The sequence below is a fragment of the Natator depressus genome, chromosome 6 (assembly GCF_965152275.1).
Source record: "Natator depressus isolate rNatDep1 chromosome 6, rNatDep2.hap1, whole genome shotgun sequence".
In the NCBI taxonomy this organism is placed as follows: Eukaryota; Metazoa; Chordata; order Testudines; family Cheloniidae; genus Natator; species Natator depressus.
Window position 1 is genome coordinate 44196409 of NC_134239.1, and position 26813 is coordinate 44223221.

At 42.3% G+C, this 26813-nt stretch overlaps 1 protein-coding gene across 1 annotated transcript in view; it reads left to right on the forward strand.

Annotated features, from left to right (window-relative positions):
- Positions 1-26813, forward strand: part of CCDC34 (coiled-coil domain containing 34) — a 116599-nt gene that overhangs the window by 26689 nt on the left and 63097 nt on the right. Inside the window, exon 8 of the mRNA XM_074955167.1 lies at positions 928-1032. Within this exon, the coding sequence (XP_074811268.1) occupies positions 928-1032 (105 nt within the window). The remainder of the gene's footprint in view (positions 1-927; positions 1033-26813) is intronic.

The window sequence follows — 26813 nt, forward strand, 5'->3', positions numbered from 1 at the left end:
GGTTTTGGGTTTTTTTGCCTTTTAAAGAAATTAGTTTATACAGTATACTTGTAAGATAATATTTTCTAGATAATGCCAACAGCCTAAGATGCTGCATTCCGCTGTCGGCAATGTCTACACTGCCACTTATATCGGTATAGCTTACGGTGCTCAGGGGTGTGAATAGTGCCCTGCCCCCCAGTGACATAAGTTACATCGACTAAGCGCTGGTGTGGACAGCACTATGTCGGCAGGAGAGTCCTGCCACTCATTGGGAGTGGATTAATTAAGTTGACAGGAGAGCTCTCTCCTGTTGGCTTTGAGTGGCTGCACTACAGGGCTTACAGCAGTGCAGCTGCACCACTGTAAGCTTTCTAGTGTGGCCATAGCCTTAAAGAGTGGTGTCTGATGGCTTTGTGAAAGATACATGCTTTAGGACAGTAAGCTGTTGCTAGAGCAAATAGATATTTTGTTACAGTTTGTCAAATGATTTAACATGTGTAAACTTGTTTCTTTGTATGATGTCTAAAACAAATGTTCACAAACTACTTCTTGTTCATTTGTTTTTTAAACAGTGTGGAAAGTTTTCCTGAAAACCCATTTAATTTGTCTGTGAAACTTAAATAGAATCGTGGACATAAGTTTTTCTTTACAAAAAATCAAAATTTTAAAAATGAATTACTATAGAGTGCAATGACTTTTTTATTTTAGGGAATAAATGCTGTTTTTTGTATGGGAGAGACAAGATGGGTAAGGGTAATACCTTTTATTGAGCTTCACAGAGTTCTTCAAGTCTGGGGAAAGAAATCAGAGTATCTGAGCTAAATACATGTTGGGACGGATCGTTAAGGATAATGGGTAATGCATGTTGTAGGCGGTCATTTGAAATGAAATGGGCAACTGAGGATTAGATTGTGTCCAATAAAAGATATTACCTTGTCTCTCTAGTATCCTGGGACCAACATGGCTACAACAACACTGGAAACATATATTTGTATTACCGTGGCATCTGGAGGATTGGGGGGCCACCTTGTGCTAGGCACTGTACACATGGTAAGAGCCTGTCCTTGCCCTGAGGTTTATCATCTAAATTGACAAACCAGATAAAAGAAAGGAAACAAAGGCTCAGAGAAGGTGAAGTGATTTATCCAAAGTCAGACAGAGACTGAGACAGGACTGACTCCCAGCCCAGACCTCTGCCCACTAGACCAGGGGCTCCCAAACTGTGGTACGTGTACCTCTGAGGGGTATGTGGGAGGAAGTGTAAAATGGTGGATTTTATTTATTATTTATTGCATTTTCGTAATAGGCTACTCAGACAAAGCTTTAAAACTCTGTTATATAAAATATGGTGGTTAATTTACTTTAAGATGTACCAATGAGAACACAGAGATGCTGACTAGAGCCCTCACGTACAATCACCATATAGAGCAGGTTCAGTTGCCCACCAGCTGTCCAGTTTAACTGAGCTCAGAACTTATGTGGTTTTTTCGCTTGTATACATCACACTATAACTACATCTGTATGTAACTGTGAAATATGAACAGATGGTGTTAAGAAGGTAGTGTTAAGAAGAACACACACACAAAGTATCTGTGATGAGAAGGGTAAGGTTACCCAGGCATCTGATAGATCCAGAAGGGGATACACAATAAGAAAAGTTTGGAAACCTCTGCACTAGACTATCCTGCCTCCCAATAATTTTTCTAAAAATAAAATATTTCCTTCTGATAAATCAGCAGTGGTTTATTTTACCAACTCCATTTTTAACCAGGCAGCTAAAAAGAACATGCCTCTAAGATTTTAAAAATTCTGTTTCCCTTGTGTAACAGCATTATTAATAATATCAATACAGATCTATGACTAAACTTAGTATTCTTCTTCGAGAGATGTCTCTGTGGGTGCTCCACTTCAGGTCAAGGTGCATCCCAGTGCCTTCGACTGGAGATTTCTACAGCAGTACCCCTACGGGCTGTGCATGCGCTGTGCCTGCCTCTCGAGCTGTCAGTGTTCTAGGAGCGCAGGCTGTGCACGCGCTCCTAAGTTCCTTCTCTACCGTCCCTGGCTAGAGACGGAGTTCAGCAGTGCTCTCTGAGATTAGCTAGTTTGTTTCTTTCTCAGTTTAGTTAGATAGTTTATCATTCGAGTTACTACTTAGATAAGTTACATTAACTGTTACATTTATTTATTTGTGGGGGTGGGGGACGACCCTCCGTGGTTTCGGACATGCCTGGTTCCCCAGGCTTCAAGAGAAGCATCTCCTGTAAGGATGCCACCCCCATCTTGGATGGGCATTCACAGTGTGTACGCTGTTTGGGGGAGTCTCATGTACCCCCAAAATGTGTCCACTGTAACAAATTGAAAGCGCGAACTCTCAAGGACAGGGAGCTCAGACTTAAAATGTTGCTCCTGGAAAACTCCCTCAGACCTGCGTTTGACCCTGGCCAGCAAACCTCTGTGACACCCTCCAGAGGCAAAGAGAAAGCAAAAAAACAGCTAGCTTCCTCTCCCCTCAGCAGCCGTTCCTCGGGGAAAAAATTAAAACTGGCTGTCCGGTCTCTGCTAACTCTGGCTCAGCACCTTCAATGTGGCAGGCATCTCGAGTGCCGACCATGAGTCGACTGCCCCACTACACAGTGCCGAGGCTCAGGGCTTCCAGTTGCCCGCCTCTTCAGCTCTCCTTCGGCCACCTCTGTTACTACGGTGCTGACAGTACAAGTGGCGGCTGCTGCACCATCCTCTGATCTTGTGGCTCCACTTTTCCAGCAGCTGCTCTCAGCACCAACCGCCCTGAGCTCTCCAGCCTCCCTTGCTGTGCCTACCTCCGGGGCTCCTACACCGGCACTGACTCCTGGTCAGTCAACTCCACCACAGTTTTTACAGCCAGAGGAATTAAGGGTGACTCATGCTCCTGACTCTCCTCAGCGCCAGTCTCTCACCGAGACCTTTAGCATCCTACCTTCAGTACTCCTCTACTACTTCAAGGCCCTCCAGTGAAGTGTGGGAGGAAGAGGAATACGATGAACAGATGCTTTCCTCTCAATACTCTCCCCAGATTCAGTTACCTGCAACTGGGAGATGCATTACAGCATGATCTCCATATCCTCATGGCTATCCACACTGGTATGGCAATCCCTGGATGGGACTACCTATGCCCCCACCACCACCCCGCCAGGGCAATGGCCACACTGGGGCTCATGGACCTACAACACACCATACTCAGGTGTTCTGTGGGCTCCCGGGAGGAAAGCTGTCAGACCCTCCACACTGCCGGTTTACACTGAAACCCAGATAAGACCTGAAGTGGTCGCCACCCCTGCAGAGGATACTGCACCGCACACCTCTACGGCCATAACAGCACAAGACGCCATGGTACCCCCACCACCGCTGCCCACTACTGATGAGCTCACTCACTTTCAAGAGTTGTTTGAGAGTAGTAGAGGAGCTCAAGATTACCCTGGAGGAGGTACCTGAAATACACCACGAGCTTAAGGACATCCTGCAAGCTACGATCTCCTCCAAAATAGCCCTACCAATTAATGAGGCCATTATGGAACCTGCTAAAACTATTTGGCAGACCCAACCCACAATAACCCCCACTAACAAGAGACTGGACTGCAAATATTTTGTCCCATCTAAGGATTCTGAGTTTCTATTTATGCACCCCTCACCTAATTCGCTAGTGGTCAACGTGGCCAATCAGAAAAACAAATATTAGCACTTCCGGTCCACTCCATCGGACAAAGATAACAAGAGACTGGACTCCTTGGGCCGTGAAGTGTATTCTTCTTCCACTTTGCAATTTAGAGTAGCGAACTATGCGGCGCTCTTAGCAAAATATGACCACAAAAATTATGCTAAGGTAAAGCAATTTATTGATGATGTCGGACAATAAACGACAACAGTTTAAAGCAGTAGTGTTCGAGGGCCAATTGATCTCCAGGACAGCTCTTCAAGCCACCCTCGATGCTGCGGACGCAGTGGCCAGATCCACAGCCACGGCCATTGTCATGCGGTGGGCCTCATGGTTTACTACTTCCTCCTTTCCAAAGGAGATACAGAATACGGTCGAAGATCTTCCCTTCGATGGAGACAAGCTCTTTGCCTCTACGACCAATGAGGTCCTTCACTCCATAAAGGACTCCCAGGCCACACTCCAATCTTTAAGCATCCAAACACCTGCCTCAAAGAAAAGACAATATAGATATCAGCCATGCCAATGACCATGTTACCATACCTTTGCGCAACATCTACATTTAAGACCATGTGAGACGCAACAACAACAGCGACATAGGCCCAGGAACCGATGACTTCGCCCTCTGCAAGCAACGGCGACCCACCCTCCTAACCCAAATAAACAATTTGAAGTCTTGGTCCAGGGTATAGAAAACCTCGCACCCTCTCCAGTGCCAATTCCAACCAACCATTTCTTTGGACACCGTTTGCATCTGTTCCCAGCCAACTGGAAAACCATCACCCTGGACAGATGGGTCCTGGAAATTATCAGATTGGGTTATGCCATCCCCTTCCTCTCCTTGCCTCCCTCCCACACCGTCCCTCTTCAGGGACCCCCCTCACGAACAACTGCTCTGTCAGGAGGTACATCTCCTACATCTCGGAGTAATAGAGGAGGTACCCCCTCAACGCAGAGGGAAAGGGTTTTACTCCCACTACTTCTTGATGGAAAAGAAAAATGGCGGTTGGCGCCCTATCTTCGATGTTTGTTTGAACAAGTTCATCAAGAAACAGAAATTCCGGATGGTTACTCTCCCAATAATAATTCCGATGCTGGAGCAAGGAGAGTGGTTTTTCAACCCTTGATCTCCAAGATGCATATTTTCATGTCTCTATCCACCCTGCCCATCGACGTTTCCTAATGTTTGCTGTTGGAGCGCACCACTACCAATACAGAGTACTCCCATTTGGCCTCTCCACCATACCACGTGTCTTCTCCAAGGTGCTAGCAGTTGTAATAGCACAGCTCAGAAAAAAAGGGATCCTCATATTTCCTTACTGGATGATTGTCTCTTCAAGTCTCCCACTCAGTTAGAAGTGAACCATGCAACTCTTGCAACCCTTCACTGCTTCCGCACCTTGCGCCTGCAAATAAACAAAAACAAATCTACCTTACAACCTACCCAACAAATCGACTTCATCGGCGCCCACCTCGATTCCACCACTGGTCTTGCATCTCTTCCCCAGGACAGATTCCACACAATGGGCCACCTTATTACCCCGTTATGTGCCAGCCCACAGACTATAGTCAGAGACTCCCTGCAGCTCTTAGGACATATGGCCACTTGCACATTTGTGGTCGCAAATGCTCACCTGTACATGCAATGCCTTCAGGGTTGGCTAGCCACGGTATACAAACCAAACAAGCACAGGCTAAACAAGTTACTAACTATGCCCCAGAAAGTCAAGGACTCACTTCTGTGGTGGACCTCTCCCATCAACCTCTGCACAGGGATTCCCTTCTGACAAGATCCCCCTTCAATTACCATCACCACAGATGCATCCCTTGCAGGATGGGAAGCACACATGGGCCACTCAAGACCGCTTCAGAAACACTCTGGTCTGCTTCGGCAACCAAGCTTGACATAAATTTGCTAGAGCTCAGGGCCGTATGCAATGCCTGCCTCCATTTCCTTCCCATCATCCAAAACCGTTGAATTCAAATCATGACCGACAACATCGCGTGCATGTTTTATGTCAATAGACATGGGGGAGCCCGGTCCCACTCCCTCCGCACAGAGGCAGTAAAACTTTGGAACTGGTGCCTTCAATACAATATACATATCTCTGCCTCATACCTGCCAGGTTCTCAGAATACCACCGCAGACAAGCTCAGCCGATCCTTCCCCATACAGCACAAGTGGGAACTCAACGACACCATTCTTTCCAACATTTTCCAGACCTGGGGTTATCCCCAACTGGATATGTTTGCCCCAGCAACAAACAAAAAATGCCCGACATTCTGCTCCAGAGGAGGCCTGGGAAAACACTCAGGGGGAGACGCCTTTATGCTCTCTTGGACTGAAACTCTTACGTATGCCTTCCCACCAATGCCTCTATTACACAGTCATTCAGAAGATACGAACAGACAGAGCCAACATCATTCTCATAGCCCCAGCATGGCCAAGACAACTGTGGTACCCCTTCCTCCTGCGCCTGTCGGTCAAGCCACCCATTCCCCTTCCCCCACTCAGCAACCTCCTATCAATGCCGGGGACAACTATTTCACCCCGACATACGACGTCTCCACCTGAGGGTCTGGCTGATTAATGGCTCTGTAATGAGGCATTAACATGTTCGGACTGAGTGCGCACTATCTCGCTACACAGGAGAACGCACAACACGTGCACTACCTACCTGCATAAATGGAAATAGTTCACATCTTGGTGCGCTGGCAAACAGACCTCTCCAGTTTCTGCTTCACTCCCACTGATACTGGATTACCTGTTACACCTTAAAACATCTGGTCTCTCTATGAGCTCACTCAAGGTCCACCTCGCGGCAATCACTGCCTTCCACCATAAGATTGACAACGTTACGGTCTTTGCCCATCCAATCACCAAAAGGTTCCTGAAGGGTATCCAGACATTATACCCAGATGTGATACCGCCTGCTGCACCTTGCGATTTACACCTAGTCCTCAAAGCCCTGATGGATAAACCCTTTGAACCGATGGCTACCTGCTCCCTTCTTCACCTATCCATGAAGACCGCCTTCCTCATAGCAATCATGTCTGCCAGACAAGTAGGAGAAATGGGGGCGCTTATGGTGGACCCTCCATATACCACGTTCTTCTGAGACAAGGTCACACTCCACACGCATCCAAAATTCTTACCTAAGATACACTTTCATCTCAATGAGCCTATACACCTCCCAACATTTTTCCCAAAACCTCATGCTAACGCCTTTGAAACAGCAGTGCACACTCTTGATGTTCACAGAGCATTATCCTTTTACCTGGATAGAACAAAACCATTTCAAAAAAACCCCAGACTTTGTTTCTTCTACTCAGCATTTCCTTGTGAGCGCTATCTCTACACAGAGGCTTTCCAAATGGATTGCTGACTGCATACGCCTTTGTTACGAACTCAGGCAAATACACCCTCCTACATCAATTAGAACACACTCTACCAGAGCTGTCTCCACCTCCACGGCCTTTCTCCATAGTGTCCCACTGTCTGACATATGCAAAGCAGCTACCTGGGCATCGAACCTTACCTTTGCCAATCACACTGCAGCGTCTGACACCAGATTGGGTAGAGCCGTCTTGTCAACAGCCTTCTTGCCTCATCCGAAGTCCCTACCACCCTAAGGGATACAGCTTTTCAGTCACCTGGAGTGGAGCACCCACAGGGATATCTCTCTCAAAGAAGAGGAGGTTACTCACCCGGTGCAGTAACTGACATTCTTAGAGATGAGTGTCCCTGTGGACGCTCCACTGCCTGCCCTCCTCCCCTCTACTTCAGAATTTGTAACACTCCGTTGTAGAGAAGGAACTTAGGAGCGCGGGCTGTGCACGCGCTATTAGAACACTGACTGCTCGAGAGGCAGGCACAGCGCGTGCACAGCCCGTAGGGGTGCTGCTGTAGAAATCTCCAATCAAAGGCTCTGGGACACACCTTGACCTGAAGTGGAGCACCCACAGGGACACCCCTCTCGAAGAACGTCAGTTACTGCACAAGGTGAGTAACCTCCTCTTTCTCAACAGGCCAGCTTGTGAGCACATTGGGCCTGATTTTCCAATTATAAGTGTGTAAGTCCACAGAAGTCAATGGTGTTAGACTAGTGCAAAACTAGTGTGAGAGGTGAATCAGGGATAATATATGGGAGTTCTGTAAAACTGAGTTTCAGATTTCATATGCAGTTTATTTCTTTATATGCCATGTTAAAATGTGCTTATGTAGTGTCTTATGCTCGTATGATTTGATGTGTTCATATGCACAAAGAAATATTAAAAAATGCCAAGCAAACAAAATGAACCCCCTTATGAAGAATAAAATTAGCCCAGGGAAGTCAAGAAACATGATTGTTTTGCTTTCAATTTTAACTGAAGGATGGAATTTTTCAAAAGCACTCAGTCAGCACTGGCCTAACTTTGTTCCCAAAACTCCCATTGATTTTAATAGGTGCAGATTTAGGACCAATCTGAGTGCTTTAAAAAAAAAACCCAAAGTTTTTGAATTTATAGTTATGCACTGCTAATCCTGCTTGAATATAAGGAATGTTGTATAAGTGGAACTGCATTTTATGGATTTCGTGTGAACTTGAAACTTGGCTCAACTATCAGTTTGGGCTGTATGGCTTTTAAAAAAAAAAAAAATCATGTGAATAGAAATGCTCTTGACTCATTGTTCAGACTGAAAAATGCAAGTTCATATGTTGTAGTTAATTAATGCTTATTAATTTGTGCTATAAAAAGTGTTTCAATGGGGAGTTCAGCTCCCAAGGCAGCCAGGAGGTGCTGGGCCTAACATTGATGAAGATAATCAGTGCCTCCCCTATGGACAGGCAGTCTGCTTCTCTTACAAAAACACTGGAGTAGCCTATTGTGCTGTGTCTTATCTTCTGTGGTTACAATTAAGGAAAAGTTGAGGTGAGACGAGTCTCATGATATCTACATTTCTAAGACTTCTTGTCCCTTGGGTAAGATACATGTGCTAGTTGCATTAGTTGATCTCCTACTCAAGGCTCAGATCTGCCCAGGTGAGAAACACTTCTTGTAAGTAAAGAGCTGTCTAAGGCTATGTCTACACTATGAAATTAGGTCGAATTTATAGAAGTCGGTTTTGTAGAAAGCATTTTTATACAGTCGATTGTGTGTGTCCCCACACAAATGCTCTAAGTGCATTTAGTCGGCGGAGTGCGTCCACAGTACCGAGGCAACCGTTGACTTCCTGAGCGTTGTACTGTGGGTAGCTATCCTGCAGTCTCCGCCACCCTTTGAATTCTGGGTAGAAATCCCAATGCCTGATGGGGCAAAAACATTGTCGCCCGTGGTTCTGGGTACATATCGTCAGGCACCCCCTTCCTTCCTTCCCTCCCTCCCTCCCTCCCTCCGTGAAAGCAATGGCAGACAATCATTTCGTGCCTTTTTTCCTGGGTTACCCGTGCAGACACCATACCACAGCAAGCATGGAGCCTGCTCAGCTCACCGTCACCGTATGTCTCCTGGGTACTGGTAGACGCAGTACTGCATTGCTACACAGCAGAAGGTCATTGCCTTTTGGCAGCCGACAGTGTGGTATGACTGGTAGCCATCGTTGCCGTACTCCAGGGTGCTCTTTTAGCCGACCTCGGTGAGGTTAGGGTTAGGGGCGCTTGGGCAAACATGGGAGTGACTCAGCCAGGTCATTTCCCTTTTAAGTTTCATCTCATGGCGACTCAGTCCTGCTGGCAGTCCTACTGCACTGTCTTCTAATGAGCACCCAGGAGATGACGATGGCCAGCAGTCGTACTGCACCGTCTGCTGCCAGCAAGGTGTATAAAGATAGATGAAGTGGCTCAAAACAAGAAATAGACCAGATTTGTTTTGTATTCATTTTCTCCTCCCTCCCTCCCTCCCTCCATGAAATCAACAGCCTGCTAAACCCAGGGTTTTGAGTTCTATCCTTGAGGGGGCCATTCTGTTTCTCCTTGATGCAAAACCACCCCCTTTGTTGACTTTAATTCCCTGTAAGCCATGTTGTCAGTCGCCCCTCCCTCTGTCAGAGCAATGGCAGACAATCGTTTCGCGCCTTTTTTCAGCGCAGACGCCATAGCACTGGGAACATGGAGCCTGCTCAGATCACTGCGGCAATTATGAGCACTGTAAACACCGCACACGTTATCCAGCAGGATATGCAGAACCATAACCTGCAAGAAAAGCGAAACCAAGCGAGGAGGAGGTGACTGCAGCGTGGTGACGAGAGTGATGAGGACATGGACGTAGACTTCTCACAAAGTACGGGCCCCTGCAATGTGCACATCATAGTGTCAATTGGTCAGGTTCATGGAGTGGAATGCCGATTCTGGGCCCGGGAAACAAGTACAGAGTGGTGGGACCACATAGTGTTGCAGGTCTGGGATGATTCCCAGTGGCTGCGAAACTTTCACATGCGTAAGGGCACTTTCATGGAACTTTGTGACTTGCTTTCCCTTGTCCTGAAGCGCAAGAATACCAAGATGAGAGCAGCCCTCACAGTTGAGAAGTGAGTGGCGATAGCCCTGTGGAAGCTTGAAACGCCAGACAGCTACCGGTAAGTCGGGAATCGATTTGGAGTGGGCAAATCTTCTGTGGGGCTGCTGTGATGCAAGTAGCCAGTGCTATCACTGAGCTGCTGATAGCAAGGGTAGTGACTCTGGGAAATGTGCAGGTCATAGTGGATGGCTTTGCTGCAATGAGATTCCCTAACTGTGGTGGGGCGATAGACGGAACCCATATCCCTATCTTGGCACCGGAGCACCAAGGCAGCAAGTACATAAACCGAAAGGGGTACTTTTCAATGGTGCTGCAAGCACTGGTGGATCACAAGGGACGTTTCACCAACATCAACGTGAAATGACCAGGAAAAGTACATGACGCTTGCATCTTCAGGAACTCTGGTCTGTTTCAACAGTTTCAGCAAGGGACTTACTTTCCAGACCAGAAAATAACCGTTGGGGATGTTGAAATGCCTATAGTTATCCTTGGGGATGCAGTCTACCCCTTTATGCCATGGTGACCAGCCCTCTGTGGAGAAAGAAGTGGTTTGGGACTATTTAAAAAAGCTGGACGAGCACAAGTCCATTAGGCCGGAGAGGAAAGTGATCAGGAACAGTCAGCATGGATTCACCAAGGGCAAGTCATGCCTGACTAATCTAATTGCCTTCTATGACAAGATAACTGGCTCTGTGGATGAGGGGAAAGCAGTGGACGTGTTGTTCCTTGACTTTAGCAAAGCTTTTGACACGGTCTCCCACAGTATTCTTGCCAGCAAGTTAAAGAAATATGAGCTGGATGAATGGACTATAAGGTGGATAGAAAGCTGGCTAGATTGTCGGGCTCAACGGGTAGTGATCAAGGCTCCATGTCTAGTTGGCAGCCGGTATCAAGTGGAGTGCCCCAAGGGTCGGTCCTGAGGCCGGTTTTGTTCAATATCTTCATTAATGATCTGGAGGATGGTGTGGATTGCACCCTCAGCAAGTTTGCAGATGACACTAAACTGGGAGGAGAAGTAGATATGCTGGAGGGTAGGGATAGGATACAGAGGACACTAGACAAATTAGAGGATTGGGCCAAAAGAAATCTGATGAGGTTCAACAAGGACAAGTGCAGAGTCCTGCACTTAGGATGGAAGAATCCCATGCACCGCTACAGACTAGGGACCGAATGGCTCGGCAGCAGTTCAAAAGATAATTTGTGGTTATAAGTAGCAAATGTAGAGATCAAAGTTGGTTACTTTACAAATTTACTTTTATTTCTTGTCTGAGTTCTACAAACTAAACAGGATTTGAATCCTGCAATATCTTTCCCTGACAGATGGTATAGTTCCTCAGTACACAGACTGGGACTCTTTTTCCAGTTGAGAACACCCTCCCCAGTTCAAAGTCTTTGTCCTCCAGATGCGTTTTAAGGTGTTGAGGTTTGGGGGGAGAGGCCAAGTCATGATGTCACTTCCTCTATTGTATAGTTTCTTCCAGCTTGCTGGAAAGATCTTTCGATTTGGGGATCAGGCAGTCCCCATTGGTTAAGTAGTCTCTATCGTCAATGTGTTCTCTCCAAGAAGTCTTCTGGGGTGGCTGTTGCACATACAATCCAACAGGATATTCGTGTTCAACAGGTTAAGACTTTAAAATGATATCTTACAAGGCATACTTTGTACACAACGTATCATGTTCATGTAACAGTGGTGAATATGGGAATTCCAGGGTGCCATTCTGAGGTACAGAGTGTCACACTTAATCTATAATGGAAAGAAAGACGAGAATCAAAAGGAAGGTAGTCACTAACAATCTAACACCTCTGCCTCCCATAAAGCACCTTATATGAAATAAAAAAGCCACACTAAATATTGCAATTAGTGATATTAATGGGATTAGATACATGGCACTATACTTATGCTCAAGATATAATTTAAACCTATTAGTCTGGGGGAGAATGAAGTAAAAACCCCTTATGTGGTCTTTGTATTCAGTCAGATATGATCTGTTCTTAAACTTGTGTAATCCTCAAGCAACGATCCTAGTTGCTAATCGCTTTCTTCCTCTTACTATTTGTAAAATATAATTCCTTTACTATTTTAAATCTCACCTAATTTTAATCGGGATATGGTACAAAGTATATCACTGTTACAAATGCCAACTCTAATAGTATGCACCCTAAATACAACGGTGACACTTTTTTTTAAATGCTGACATCTACCTGCAGTTGGGTGCACACACTCACTACCTCACAGGTTGTTATAGGGACAGATGAACTACTTATCTACACATGCATTTACAAACATGGAGCTCTCACTGCAGGCATGTGTGCTCACTTCTGATTCTTCTCTCTGAATTTGGCCCTGTGCATTTATAAAGGCTAACAATTACAACTTTCTAACGTTAGGAAGTAGAATAACCATTTCACTGCCGGGCTGCATTTGCCAGTTCACTGAGGTGTGGTGCAAAGTGGCCTCAGAGCCAGCCAGTGGAGAATGTCTCCCCGACAGGGGAGCTCTCCCCAGGTGTAAAGCTGGCAGAGACTGCTCTACTACCTCCTCTGCATCTTTCCCATCTTCATCTCCAGCAAAAGGGGAGGAAAGGGCATTGTGTCGGCGTTCCAGGGGAAAGGTGACATAAATTAGGGATACTCCTGCGGGGCCAAGTAGCCCTGAATCTGGGAAGTGCAATCATCTCCCTCTGAGCTCCTCTCTGTTTTGTATGAGCAAAGTATATATGTACGTACACTAGCTGATGATATAGTCTGTGCACACAGGTTGCTCTGATACGTTTCATGTTTACTGTAATTGGGTTATATGGGCCATACTCTCACCAGAAGGCACTGTTCCCTGTTGGCCCATAGACACCACTGTACTAAACAGAACAAATCGGCTAAAATTAATTAATGTGTGTGTGGGTGTGTATTTAATCCATGTGTTAATGAATGTTTGTCTGTTGAGCAAATACAACCCTCTGCCTTTTTAATGTATGTTATAGAACCCATAGGGTGAGAATTGCTAGGCTTTTTACATAATGCTGATTAAGACTTTCCTTTGCAACCCACACTAACATTTAAAAATAAATTGAGGGGTCTAACCCAGGTCTCCTGCAAGGGAGTAAGGAGCCCTAACAATGTCACTGACCTGACCTGTTAGAATGTTCTCTTAATGTTTTGTGTAGGTTTTCATATTTTTAGGTGTGAGAAATTTTTGGTTCGTTGCGAGTGAGTTTTATAAAGCCAGATTCTTCTCTCGTGTCTTGAAAAATTCCCTGCTGTGTATCTGACGTTAGTTTGGCTATAAAGAGTTAGGAGAAATCTGCATTCCACACATATGCATTAAGGGTCAGTGCTTGTTCTTTTTAACAAGCATGAGTAGGTGAGCTTGGCAGAAGGAAACTCTGCATGAAGTTTCAGGGCTGCACTAGACTGCACCCTTATGAGGGATAGCTGGTGGATCAGTGTACTCATTGATATAATGGTGTCTCCTCACCCCTAAGATACCTTGTGGAAGAACTGTCTCTGTGCTACATTGTTTGCCATCTGTATGGCCTAGTAGAATTCTGCCCCGTTCATATTAAGGGAAGAGGTTGTATTTACACTGAAGTCGATGTTGAAACTGTATTAATAGACAGATCTTGATTAGGACATTGATGTAACTCTGTGGGATACACCCCAAATGGCAGCTTTTTCTCCATGCAATTTTATGGAAATAGCACCTGGATGTTAGTAAAACAATCTGTTCCAATGTGTTTGAATTCTTCTGTAACATTGTAAGAAATATCTTGCATTCACTATACTGTTTATTCTTCTGTAGGAGTACATCATCGCTCATATACTGAAGCAGGAATATGGGTTGATAGGAAATATGTTAGCAGTTCCCTAAACAGATTCAGGGTTCAATCCTGCTCTCATTGAAGTCAATGGCAAAATTCCTATTGACATAACATGGAACAAATTGCTCCTTTGGGTTCTTCCACTAATATAAATGGAGTTGTATCCTGGATCCAGGCAATTCTAGAGTGTACATGAGTGGAAGAGATGTATGAAATTTGAATGTGTATGGGTAGGAGATTTTGGTACAGGCCGATCTCGTTCAATACACCAGAGATTGTTGAAGTGTACAGTAGCACCCTTTGGAAAAAAGAAAAGGAGTACTTGTGGCACCTTAGAGACTGACCAATTTATTTGAGCATAAGCTTTCGTGAGCTACAGCTCATGAAAGCTTATGCTCAAATAAATTGGTCAGTCTTTAAGGTGCCACAAGTACTCCTTTTCTTTTTGCGAATACAGACTAACACGGCTGCTATTCTGAACCCTTTGGAAACAGATTCCTCAGCTGAAATAATTGAGCTGAAAAGTAGGCCTTAAAAGACCTGGCAGCTTTCTGGTTTTATCAATATGCAAAAAAATCAAAAAGCCATTACATTTATTTTCTCTTCTCTCCCACCACAAGGGTTTGACTTAATATAGTTTTTCCTCCCCCAAATTTTCTGGGTGAAAATTTATCATTTTTTAAGAATCCGCACAACATGTTTAATCTGGAAAGAGACAACTTTAAATGGGTTTATAAATCCCTGAAAATAGAAGTTTTACAAGTAAAGCCCTTGCACTAGTTTATCAATATTGTTATAAATTCAGTTCTGTTCCAACTAAATTATGAATAAGGTTATGGCAAGATAGGTCATGAGTGTGCATGTTGGCTTCAATTCAATCAACATAATGGTTTTGCTGAGCTGAGAAGAAAAGTATTGCTTGGATTGATTCCAACAGGATACAAACCACAGAGAAAAACGCTTTGGCCTTGTAGCATAATTTAAGATTGTACACTGAAGAAAGCTATAATTTCATGCTGCTGTGAAAAATAATTTTTTTTCACTATATTTTTCTCAAGTTTTAAAAAGATAAAATCAGAAAACTCTGGTATAATTTTAAAGAATGTTGTGTGTTTTCTCATTAACAGCCCTCCAAAGTTCTCTGCTCCTGGAATCTCATAGCAAGATATTGTGCAGAACCCTTAGAAGCACTCGCTCAACCTGGGAGTGTGCATCTTCATTTACATGCTACTAAAATAACCATATGTGAGGCCTCTTCTTCCTTTACTCTTTCCCACCTACTTGTTTGTCTAGAATTGCTGACGTTAAGTTTAAGGTCATATGACAACAGCAGGAGAGTGAGTTTGTGTGTGTGTGGGGAGGGGGGGGGTGAGAGAACCTGGATTTGTGCTGGAAATGGCCCACCTTGATTATCATACACATTGTAAGGAGAGTGGTCACTTTAGATAAGCTATTACCAGCAGGAGAGTGGGGTGGGAGGAGGTATTTTTTCATGCTTTTTGTGTGTATATAATAAGATCTTCTATATTTTCCACAGTATGCATCCGATGAAGTGAGCTGTAGCTCATGAAAGCTTATGCTCAAATAAATTGGTTAGTCTCTAAGGTGCCACAAGTACTCCTTTTCTTTTTAAGGTCATATATAATTTTCAAGATGTTGGACACTGACTCTTTGTGTCCTTGGCCAAGTCCTGTTATTTCTCTTTTTTTTTTTTCCGTATCTGTGAAATGGGGATACCTAATTACGGGGCTCACATTCAATCCTGCTGTAAGTGGGTACAAACACCACTGAAGCCAATGCATTACTCTGTCTTTTATTTGGTTACTCTTGAAAATTGCTCATTAGCTGCAGAATATGGTAGCATGACTGCACAAGGGTCTTTAATAATGGAGTTTCATCCGGTTGCCTGAAGGTTGAATAAGTCCAACTCTTGTAAAGTACTTTGAAAAATGCTATAGAAGAACAAAGTATTATTCATAAGCCAAACTTGCAGGCAGGCTACGACATCCTAATCCTGGGAGTAGTCCCACAAAAGGCAGAGAAAGGCAATACAAGATACTTGACATCCCGGCCTTGTTGAAATCAATGGGAGTTTTGCTGTTGACTTCAGTGGAGCCACAATTTCATTCAGTGTCTATAAGATTCCGGCCCTTAACGAGTAATGTTTAATAATTGTGTATGAATTTCTGTATGTAATCAGTCAACTTATTAAAGCAAATTTGGTCCTGAATACACTTGAAGGAAGAGATTCTTCTTTGTAAATATGGATGATTCCATGCTTTATATAATTACAGGAGGCTGGACAAAATATAAGTGAGAATCCAAGTCTGAGTTCCCTTGAGCAAAATAATGAGTGTTATGCCAATTAAAGAAAATGGAAACTAAGGCCCTGATCTAGTAAATCACTTAAGCACATGAATAGTCTCATTGACTTCAATGGGACTATGGGTACGCTCCTGCTTTGCTGGCTTTGGGACAGATTTGCTGCTAGAATGGCCTCTGTTTTGTACATATAAATTGTGCCCACATTTTTTGCGATTGTAATTAATTCTGCTTTGAAATAGGAGTTAGACATCTACCATCCTATGTAATTGTAAACGTTTGCATTTGCAAAATTTCCCCTATTTATATAATTTTTTTTTCATATTTGGACTTAAATGTTCACTTGAAGATATAACAAAGCAGCAAGTCAAGCAAAAGTTTGCACATTGGATTGTAAGCAAATACATGAATATGTCAAATTTACAAGATGGATGACTCAAAAAGGTGGGAGACTTACAGATTTTAAATTTCAGAATTTATACACTGTGGTGTCAAATCAATGGAAGACTGAATTAAGTTAATGATGGGGATATAATTACATGAACTGATACCTTGATTTTTCTCTCGGATTGAAGTCACAGCCAGAATGACTGCAGCATCATTAGTGCCAAATTATGATTAGTGGTTACTACAGCTGGAAAGTTATAGTACTAGTTGCTATTGTGTGTGCATTCAATAGAAGGTGATGTTTGGCTTTCATAAGTAATGAATTTAAACAATGTAAGTTTGTGTGTCCTAGGATTAATGTAAACACTGCATTAATGAGTAACTCAGCAATGTCAGAGTGTTAACAGTTGCTAGAGCGATCACACCATTATCTAAATTAAATCTGACTGATTTACAAAGAAACAATATGGTGCAGTTGTAAGAATGCAACAGCACAATGGAGAACCTTCCACTGCAGCCTTACCTTAGACCTTAGTCCATCGGGTGCTTTGCTGCACATTGGGCTACTAGCAGGAGGAGAAAAAGTTATTTATGTCTTTAAAAGAGCATGACCAGGGTCCATCATGTCTGGCGCCCTTTCTGCAAGGTGGTTGGAATGATCAGTTTCAGATTTTGTGCATGCTGGTGGTGAGGTGTGGAATTTGAATTGACTGCTAATTGTGTACAAAGTGGGTGGGTTTTGAGGGATTGGGGCCTTCTGGTTGGCTGTGTTGCAGGATAGGTGGCTAGGGTAAAGGAAGGACTACAGGCAGTCACTGGTGAGTCCTGCATTAATGCAGTTTTGAACAGAAACAAATCTCAAAACCTCAACATTTTTCGCTAAACACAAACATACATCTCTGGGCAGCCCTAATTGACAATGTTAAAATATTGAACTGCTCAACCTTCAAAAAAATCCCTAACCAAACCATAGAGAAAAGACTCTTCTAACAGCTGGGCCTACAACAAAGTTTATCAAGGTTTCTCTCCCCTGCCCCTAGTACCAGGACACACTTGGTTTTGGTTTATTTAATGACCTTTTTGAAGGGTGCATGTGACTCTGAATTTTTATTGTGTAAACACTAGGAACATTACTTTTCCAGGAGTTTTAAAAAATGTCTAAAAATATATTTTAATAAAACAGTTGGCAATGCTTTAATGTTGCTTCTGTTTCTCAAACAGAACAAATGGGGAGGAAAATAAAGAAGCATGAGCACTGCATGTGGTTATGAAACTTGTTTGCGTGACCATCTCAAGAAATAACTCTTGTGTCTGGGCTTTGTGCTTGTGAAGCGAAATCTGCTGCACTACAGAATGTACTTTTTAATTAACTTCCAGAGAAGAATGTAATTGGTAAAGAATGTTGTCTTGTGATTAAATCATGGACCTTGGCTCTAGAATTCCTGGCTTGTATTTTCAGCTCTGCCACTGGACAGGTCACCTAAACTCCCTGTGCCAAAGCTGACCCATTTTTTAAGTGAGAAGAATAATAACGCCTATTACAGAGATATTCTAAGACTTAAGCAATGGTTTCCAGAAGGATTTCCAGCTTCATCTCTGAGGTTTTGCACCGACATATAATTGGTATGCAAACAGTCCACAGATCTACTATGCACAACTTGGCTTCCTATGAGCTACAAACCTATTTTTTAAAAACCAATTTCACACAATTTGGTAGTTTAAATAGTTTAAACATTGTAAAATGTGCCAATAGAAACTTGTGCCCACAAAACAGAAGAAACAAATTGGATTTGCTTCCAGATATTAGGGCTGAATATTTGTCAGGTGCTTTGTTATCATGAAAGGGACTATTTTAGTTCAGAGTATTCTAATGGCATTAATATTTTCTTTTCTCATAATAAATAGAGTGGCTTTAATGCAAAATCCAATATCAATAAAAATACAGAACTGAATAAATTAACCATAGCTCTAGAATTTTACTCTTCATTGATTGGAAGTGTGTGTTTGGAATAATGAATTAAAAACATCTCTTTCATAAGAAAAAATTATGAACTACGAGAGCAAGATAGAATGTGAAAGTTCCTGCTAATTCAGGAACTACACACTGTCAGATGATAGACCGATTAGGAATTCAACCAGTGAAATACAAGACAGAAGCATTGAATCAACAAAACAAGCTCTCATTGGCTGCTGATACTGGAACCTAGTTATTTCTGAAAGATGGTGGCTTTTATAAATCTACACTTTTTTGGTTACTACATAAGCCACACAGTGGATAGAGCAGATAATGGGTTCAGAATGTTAAACAGTAGAGTGATGAGGGAGAATTTCAAATATAAAGGCCAATTTGTTAGGTTTCTTGTAACCTAGAGAGTTCCCTTACCTGCTTCAACTCCAGTGATGTTACCGTGAGAAGTACACTCTCACATTTACACAGATGCCATTACAGATTATTAGTAGTAACCAGATGTCAGGGTTCCTTCCCCACTCTGAACTCTAGGGTACAGATGTGGGGACCCGCATGAAAGACCCCCTAAGCTTATTCTTACCAGCTTAGGTTAAAAACTTCCCAAAGGTACAAACTTTGCCTTGTCCTTGAACAGTATGCTGCCACCACCAAGCGTTTTAAACAAAACAGGGAAAGAGACCATTTGGAGATATCTTCCCCCAAAATATCCGTTGCCCTTTCCTGGGGAGGCTTGAGAATAATATCCTAACCAATTTGTTACAAAATCATCAAAGACCCAAACCCCTGGATCTTGGAACAATGGAAAAATCAGTCAGGTTCTTAAAAGAAGGATTTTATTTTTTTTAATTTTTTTTTTTTAAACAAAGCTAAAAATCATCTCTGTAAATTCAGGATGGAAAATACTTTACATGGTGTTCAGATTCAAAACACAGAGGATCCTCCTCTGGGCAAAATCTTAAAGTTACAGAAAACAGGAATAAACCTTCCTCTTAACACAGGGAAAATTCACATAAAACAAAAGATAAACTAATCCACCTTGCTGGGTTACCTATGCTGGTTGCAATATTGGAGACTTGGATTAGGATGGGTTGGAGAAGATGGATTTCTGGCTGGCCTCTCTCAGTACCAAGAGAGATCAACCACCTAAACAAAGAGCACAAACAAAAACCTTCCCCCCCCCCCCTTCCCAAGATTTGAAAGTATCTTGTCTCCTTATTGGTCCTTTGGGTCAGGTGCCAGCCAGGTTAGCTGAGCTTCTTAACCCTTTACAGGTAACAGGATGTTGCCTCTGGCCAGGAGGGATTTTATAGCACTGTATACAGAAAGGTGGTTACCCTTCCCTTTATATTTCTGACACCAGATCATTGAATGCTTCTCCACGGTTGAACTTTAATTGTGTTTCTAACTTTTGCTGTGAAATCTGTGTTCATAATTCCAAGAAAAATAAGTTTTAAGAGACATATTGCTAGGTAGCTAGTTTGTCTTTGGCAATCAAGGCTTTTAAAAGACTGAAACAACATATAGGGAAAGATATTTCTGATTCATTGTTGAGCATAAACAGGCCAAGGAATGTTTGGAACTGGTGCTCTAAGCCAAAAGGGCTTGTCTCCTCTCTCTTTTTTTTTTTTTTTTTTTTTTTAAAAAGAATCTTTGGCATTACAAGGCAAACCATAACCAATTGTAAAGTATAATTTCTGCACAAACATGTAGTATGTATGGAGGTATTATTTATTCAAGTTTCCTACCCACACGCTCTCCCCACTCCAGAGAAAATCGTGATAACTTGTCTGTTTTAAATTCCAAAAAAAAATCCCATAAGGAAATCAAAAAGAAAAGAAACCACAAGACAGGGAAAGAGGAAAAAAACAACAAACAAACAAAACCTAACACCACCAACACAGTATGAAAACCTGACTCACTGCAACCTGAGGCGTAGTTTAAAATCCAGCTTTTTTGGAAAGGCAAGTTCTTCCTGCTACTGGCAGAGGGAGGGGAAGGATGAAAAACTAATGTAAAGTGAAGTCCATGTCCTGGATTTCAAGGCAGTTGCTTTGTGCAACATCTAGCATTGGCCATACCAATCAATGTTTTCAAACATAGCTAGGGGTTGTGAGTGCCTCCATTTCTGGGTGCCCAGCTTGACACATCTTAAAGGGGCCTGGTTTTCAGAAAGTGCTGAGCACCAGTTCACTAGCAAAGCTGTGTAAAAAGCATCCCAGAGTAGTAATCTAAGGGGACACAGTCCAGGTTGCATCCTGGGGAATGTCACAAACCCCTATTGCTGAACCAAGGCTCAGGCCATTGCTGTGAGGGGGCAGGCTTCACCTCAACTGAGCACTGCTAGACCTTTTTGCCTGATGTGCAGGAATGAGCAGGGAAGGGTTCTCCCATCAGGGAGTCCTGATAAGGCAGAGATCCCCACAAAGTCCTTCCTGGGATTGCTTGTTCTGAACGTTAACCAGGGTTTGGTATCCAGTGGAGTGGAAAGATTTAAAGATGTTGCTTCAAGTTTTTTTGTCCTTGGGGAAAAATATTTTCGAAACAGTTTTGTGGCCAAAGGATAAGCTTTCTACATGGAAGCCATCTACAGAAAAATTCCTATGTACCTGAACAGGAAGGTGGAATTTACTGGGATAAATAGATAAAAGAGGGACTTGTCTGTGCAAATAATGTAAATCGGAGAATATAACCCAATTTTCAATAATGGAGAGCTTGGATGATTCTCAGTGGTTGCCAGTGTTGTGATTTTATTGTGAACTTTGCAATATTTGGTGTTTTTCATAAAGCCCCATCTCCTGGAGTCAAGCGGTTACATGAGAATCTCAGCTTTCATTTTTTTAAAAAGGTAAGTTTCTAGCCCTCATAGTTACAGAGGAAAGCTTGAAAACGTACCTGAGTGCCCCTCAAAAGCTCAGAAACAAAAAGAAAGAACCCAAAAATTATCATTTAAAAAAATCCTCGTGATTTTTGAACATGTGGGGTTGGCAATATTCGGTTATATTTAATCGTTGCAGATTTAACATGAATCCTTCCTGTTCCTCTAGTCTTGCTTGTAGTGCACAGAGGATGCTGTTTCTATGACCTGTGGATTAATTATCCTGTTGCATGTTGAATATTTTATTGGCACCTTGATGTGGCTGATGGTTTGGTGTATCTGTGGCTGAAGTGTGTAGCTTGCGTGAACTGTGTGTGACAGACCCAACATGAAACTAGTGAATTTGATCTTTTCATCATAATGAAGCCCAAAGTCTGGATTTTTGCTGTCTCTTTATGACCATTGAGGCTGGGAAAACACTTCTTTCCTGCGAGGAATGGAGGCTTTAGGTGCCCTGTGTCGGGTATATTGCCACCCTGTCTGAACGTTAATTTTTGTGTTCAGTTTAAACAAATCTAGGCTATGAGGATGGGGCCTCTAATCATCTATTTAATACTCGTGTACTGACTTACACATAAATGAACACCATTGCTCTGAATCCTTGAGCAGCAGGGGCTTGAAGGAAGCCAGGTTCAGCTAAACAACAAGAAGAATATATAAACAAAAAGCCAAGTGAAAGAACATTCCTGACCGAGGCATGCAACAAAATTCAGAGACACTGAAGAATGGAGTAGCCATTTCAGGCAAGCTGTAGGAGAAGACTATTCTGCAGAAGCATGTCATTAGTGCCCAGTTAATGGTTATCTTCTGTAGCAGAATTTGGGCTTTACATCTAGCGCTGAGCCTGAAATACAGTGCTAGCATGAATTACAGTGCTAGAGATCCAGCCGTGGTCCCTTTCAGCACAAGTCCTTGTTGCCTATTTCTTGTCCACATGAAAGCTAAGGATTGCATGGTGCAATTTGAAAAGAATATTGTGTAACCATAGTATTCTAGACCCCAGTGCTCAGCTACAATCATACTTAGGTTTATTTACATATTGCAATGATCTGTGTACTTGCAGTATATTATTCTGCAACTAGATAACTCTGTGGTATGTTCCATTCCAGACAATGGGCAGTTCCTGGTAGACTGTGTGTGGCTCTTGGTAAAAAGGGAAGACAAAACTGAAACACAAGTTGTGTGGAAGCCTATTTGTTTATTACAATAAATAATGCGAACCCCAAGCATTCAGGAATCAGGCTTCAAAAAAACATTGGCTTAAAAATCATGATTTTTTTTTTTGCCTTCTGGTTTTTGAGTCATTATGAGGGCTAGCTTTTCTCTATGACTATTTCTCTATAAATAATAATAATAATGAAAAAAGAGAGTGAGAGAATAGGTGCTGAGATTCTCACCTAGTCAAATGCTTCCAGAAGCTAGGGCTTTAAGAAAAACATCAAATGTCTCAAGATGCACAATAAAATCATGACAGTAGGCAACACGGTTGTTATGTATAGTTTCATTGTTTCCTCCTAATAAATGCCTCCTGTTTAAGGATGACTGGAATTCCACCTGGCACCTACCACCTATGCTAATGTTGCATTTCTAACAGGGTTTTGGAATACTTTGAATCTGAAAATTGTTATAAGAAATTGCACTGTTTTTGGTGAAAATATGAAGCAGTAGTTGCTAGTTATTGATGAAGATTTTGCAAAATGTATCCCATTTGTCATACAAAGTGGAAGCAAAAGTCTAATATTGTCTAATATTTAGATTGGGTTATTGTGCTACATATTTTTCGTCTTTTTCAATCTGAGAAAACATGGCTAGAAATATCATTGACTAAGAAAATGGCTTTAGATTTGTTCCTCTTAAAAACATACTGTAGTTGGCACCAAGTGTTCATGAGCGAGTGATAAAATGCCTGGGAATAGGCTCCCAATGATCTCCTATGGTTATTGCTTTCTTGCTTTGGTTTAACTCTTCTCATGTTGGTAGATATTTAGTTGTTTGCAGTGTTGTTTTAGCTGTGTTGGTCCCAGGATATGAAAGAGACAAGGTAGACGAGGTAACATCTTTATTGGACCAACTTCTGTTGGTGGAAGGGACAAGTTTTCCAACTAGATGGAGCTCTGCTCGAGGTCTGGAGAAGGTAACGTGAGTGTTTTGTGTGATCCTTTTCAAAGATCTGTCAGTGCATGATCTGAAAAGAGGTGATGTTCTGTGGATAAAATGGATAGCTTTTTGCTCATGAGTGTGAAGAAGTGAATATATTGTACATTTTGAAGCTGATTTATATCGATATTGTCTTGTAAAGTGTTTCCAAAACACATGAGTCAATTGAAAATAAAAATGAAAACATGTAATAGGAAAATGAAGGCTCCAAACTTATTTATTCCTCATACAATTGGTTTGGACTTAAGGTGATGATGGGAATGAGTGGGATTTCCCTGTATGTGGGGAAGCTTATTCCTTTCTAAAATCTTCTGTCAGTGGTGATGTTTATCTTTGCCTCCTGACTATACTTTGAAGAGCAAATGTTTTGCCTTTAAAGTGCACCAGTTTGCATGCCTTCCAGCACTTATCCTGAGGAGCTTATTCTAACCCCCTCCCAACTCCACTGATCCTAGTGACTAAGGCTCAGAGAGTGACCCCAGCTGTGTTACCACACAGCAGAGCAGGGCGGGGTTGGGTATAAGGAACACACTTAGCCCACACAGAGGAGTATCTGTGAATTAACCTCACTGTGTGGTATCTAGCCCTGGACTCACGAATTTGCAGTAGTTGTGTTTCAACAGGTCTAAATATCTTATTTATACATTGTTTGAGGTGAGTCATCAGCGTCCTAAGCAAGGTACAAAACTGAGTGGCCCTGGCCAAAAGAATTCATAGTCTAGATTTATCCAGACATTTATCCAGATTTATCAAACAAACAATTTAATACATATCTATAACATATGAAAATCATACATGAGATTGGACAGTCATGCAGTATTTTTTAAGCTATGTTCAATATTGGAGGGTGGTATCACTGACATATGTAAAATATCTGAACACTCTGAACCTACCAGAGCAATAAGGCAAACACTGCAATTTTGCATTTGTGTTTCTTTTCATCACTAGCACAAAGATGGATCTCGTTGATTTAACCTAGCGCTACGTGAACAGCAGGGGACCAAAAGGCTCGCTGCCCAATTAGAGTCCCAGACGTTAGATTTTCAGTGGTAAAAATATTTTATTGAATGCTGAAAGAACTTGAACTGTTGCTGAAAGGAAAAAAAGAAAGAAAGGGGAGTTGATCTCAGTGTCCTTTGTTTCCATTGCAGTTCTGAATATTGGTGCTAGGATACAGTACTGTACAAAACAGCTCATCTGCACATTTTAAAGAGGTATCACAAATTAAAAGCAGATGAGTTCAGTAGCTGGCAAGGAAGCCTGCTTTGTTTTCCAAATTTAAATAAGATAAAATGTTATATATGGAAATATAATCTATATAATGCCTATGAAAATGTCTAATCTCATATCTGAACATTTTACTTTTATAGCCAAAGACCAAGTATACAGATTCAAACTTGGGCATATGCGTGCAGGTTCTTAAATCCACACTTTGGGACTTGACCTGTTTTTTAAAGATGTTGAAAACTGGCAACTCCCATCAACTTGAGTTGTAGGGACTTATTACTTTTATTCAGGAGCCTAGATATGGAGATAGGTGTCTAACTTTAGGTTCCCAACTATCTCAGGTTGGGGACCCAAAATTAATGGAAACTTTTGAAAATTTGCACTGGCCCACTGTCAAACAGCAACTAAATGGAAGAATCAGAAATAGAACCCAGGACAGGAGTCCCGACTCCTGATACTCAGAGACCAGACAATAGCTCCTCCACTACTGAACATATATAAAGAGCGATAGGAAGCAGTGCCTCTTTCTCACCATTTAATGTATCAAACTTGGGGGGATGTTTTAACTTCTACAGAGTGATTAAAAAAATCTCCAATTACTGAGCTGTCAATAATTTCTCCAACTCAATCTCTTCACAAGGAACAAAGACAGACTTGTTGAGAATAAATTATGTTAGTGAGCCAGTAGGATGCAGGTAAGGGAGGGCCAGGAGACTTTTGCTCCTTCTCTGCATTTTATGAGAACCAGATGCTCTGCAGCAGCCTCTCTTAGTGGGGCTATTTGTTGTAGGTTTCCCGCTTGGGCTCCATTCTTGAGAAGTTTAATAACAAACTACAGAAAAAAAAACCCACTGATTTTGGTCAGAATAGACAGCCAACTCTGCCAACCCACATGAAATATGGACATGTCAACCAGGCAGGCAGAGCTAGCTTTAAAAAGGAGCTTACTAAAAATTGCTAATACCACTGGCATACACATGAGCTATTATGATCCCAGACTATTTTTAATAGTCTCTTAAGGTACCTGTTTATTTCTTGAAGCATAGTTAACAAAAGAAAAGGTGGACATGATGCTGCAAGGGTATTCAGCAGGATCAGGTACCAAGTATAAATAATTTTTTAATACTAACTTCCATCCTGGTAGGTACAGTATGTGATGGGAAAGGGCTTGATGAGCTATTTTAAACATAGAGGGTCACATTCTGGTCCTTGCTAAGGCTGCTTTGAACCACTCTGGTGTACATTATATCTTGCAGTATAGGACACTGCTGTAGCCAAAGATACCATGGGTGCTCTAAAGTGGAAAATCTGTAATGATGTACCATGCTGGGGGCATAAAGAGGAATTTCACCATTGTCTGAGCACTATTCCAGCACCAGAAAGGACTCAGAGTGCGGTGAGGTCAGGAGGTGAAACATTTTCAGAACCACCCCTGTTTCTGTGACTGACCTCTGAGGCACTGAGTTGAAGCTGTTCCTAGAGACAAGAGGGATATGGGATACAGGCACACTAAAAGATTTGGTTGAAATTAGAAATAAGGAAATCTTTAAATCTTGTGCAGGTGACAATGAGAAAGTCTGAAGTCAGAGGCCTTAGTCACTCTAGTTATTTTGAATGAAGCTATAGACTACATATAATTGGTAAGAATTAAGTAGCTATTTTATTACATATATTTATAAAAATATATGACAGGATGTAGGGGGATTATTTGGTGCCCAGTGAACAAGAGGTTAATATCACCTCAACTTTATCACCTTTTCTGTTTCTATTGTACAAGTACTTAGGGGAATGGCTCAAACAGATTGGGGCTGGGAGAGAATATGCTTTTGTGAAGATCAAGCTCCACACACAGCTTCATAGGATTGGGCAGACCCCCAAAGCTGGAGGATT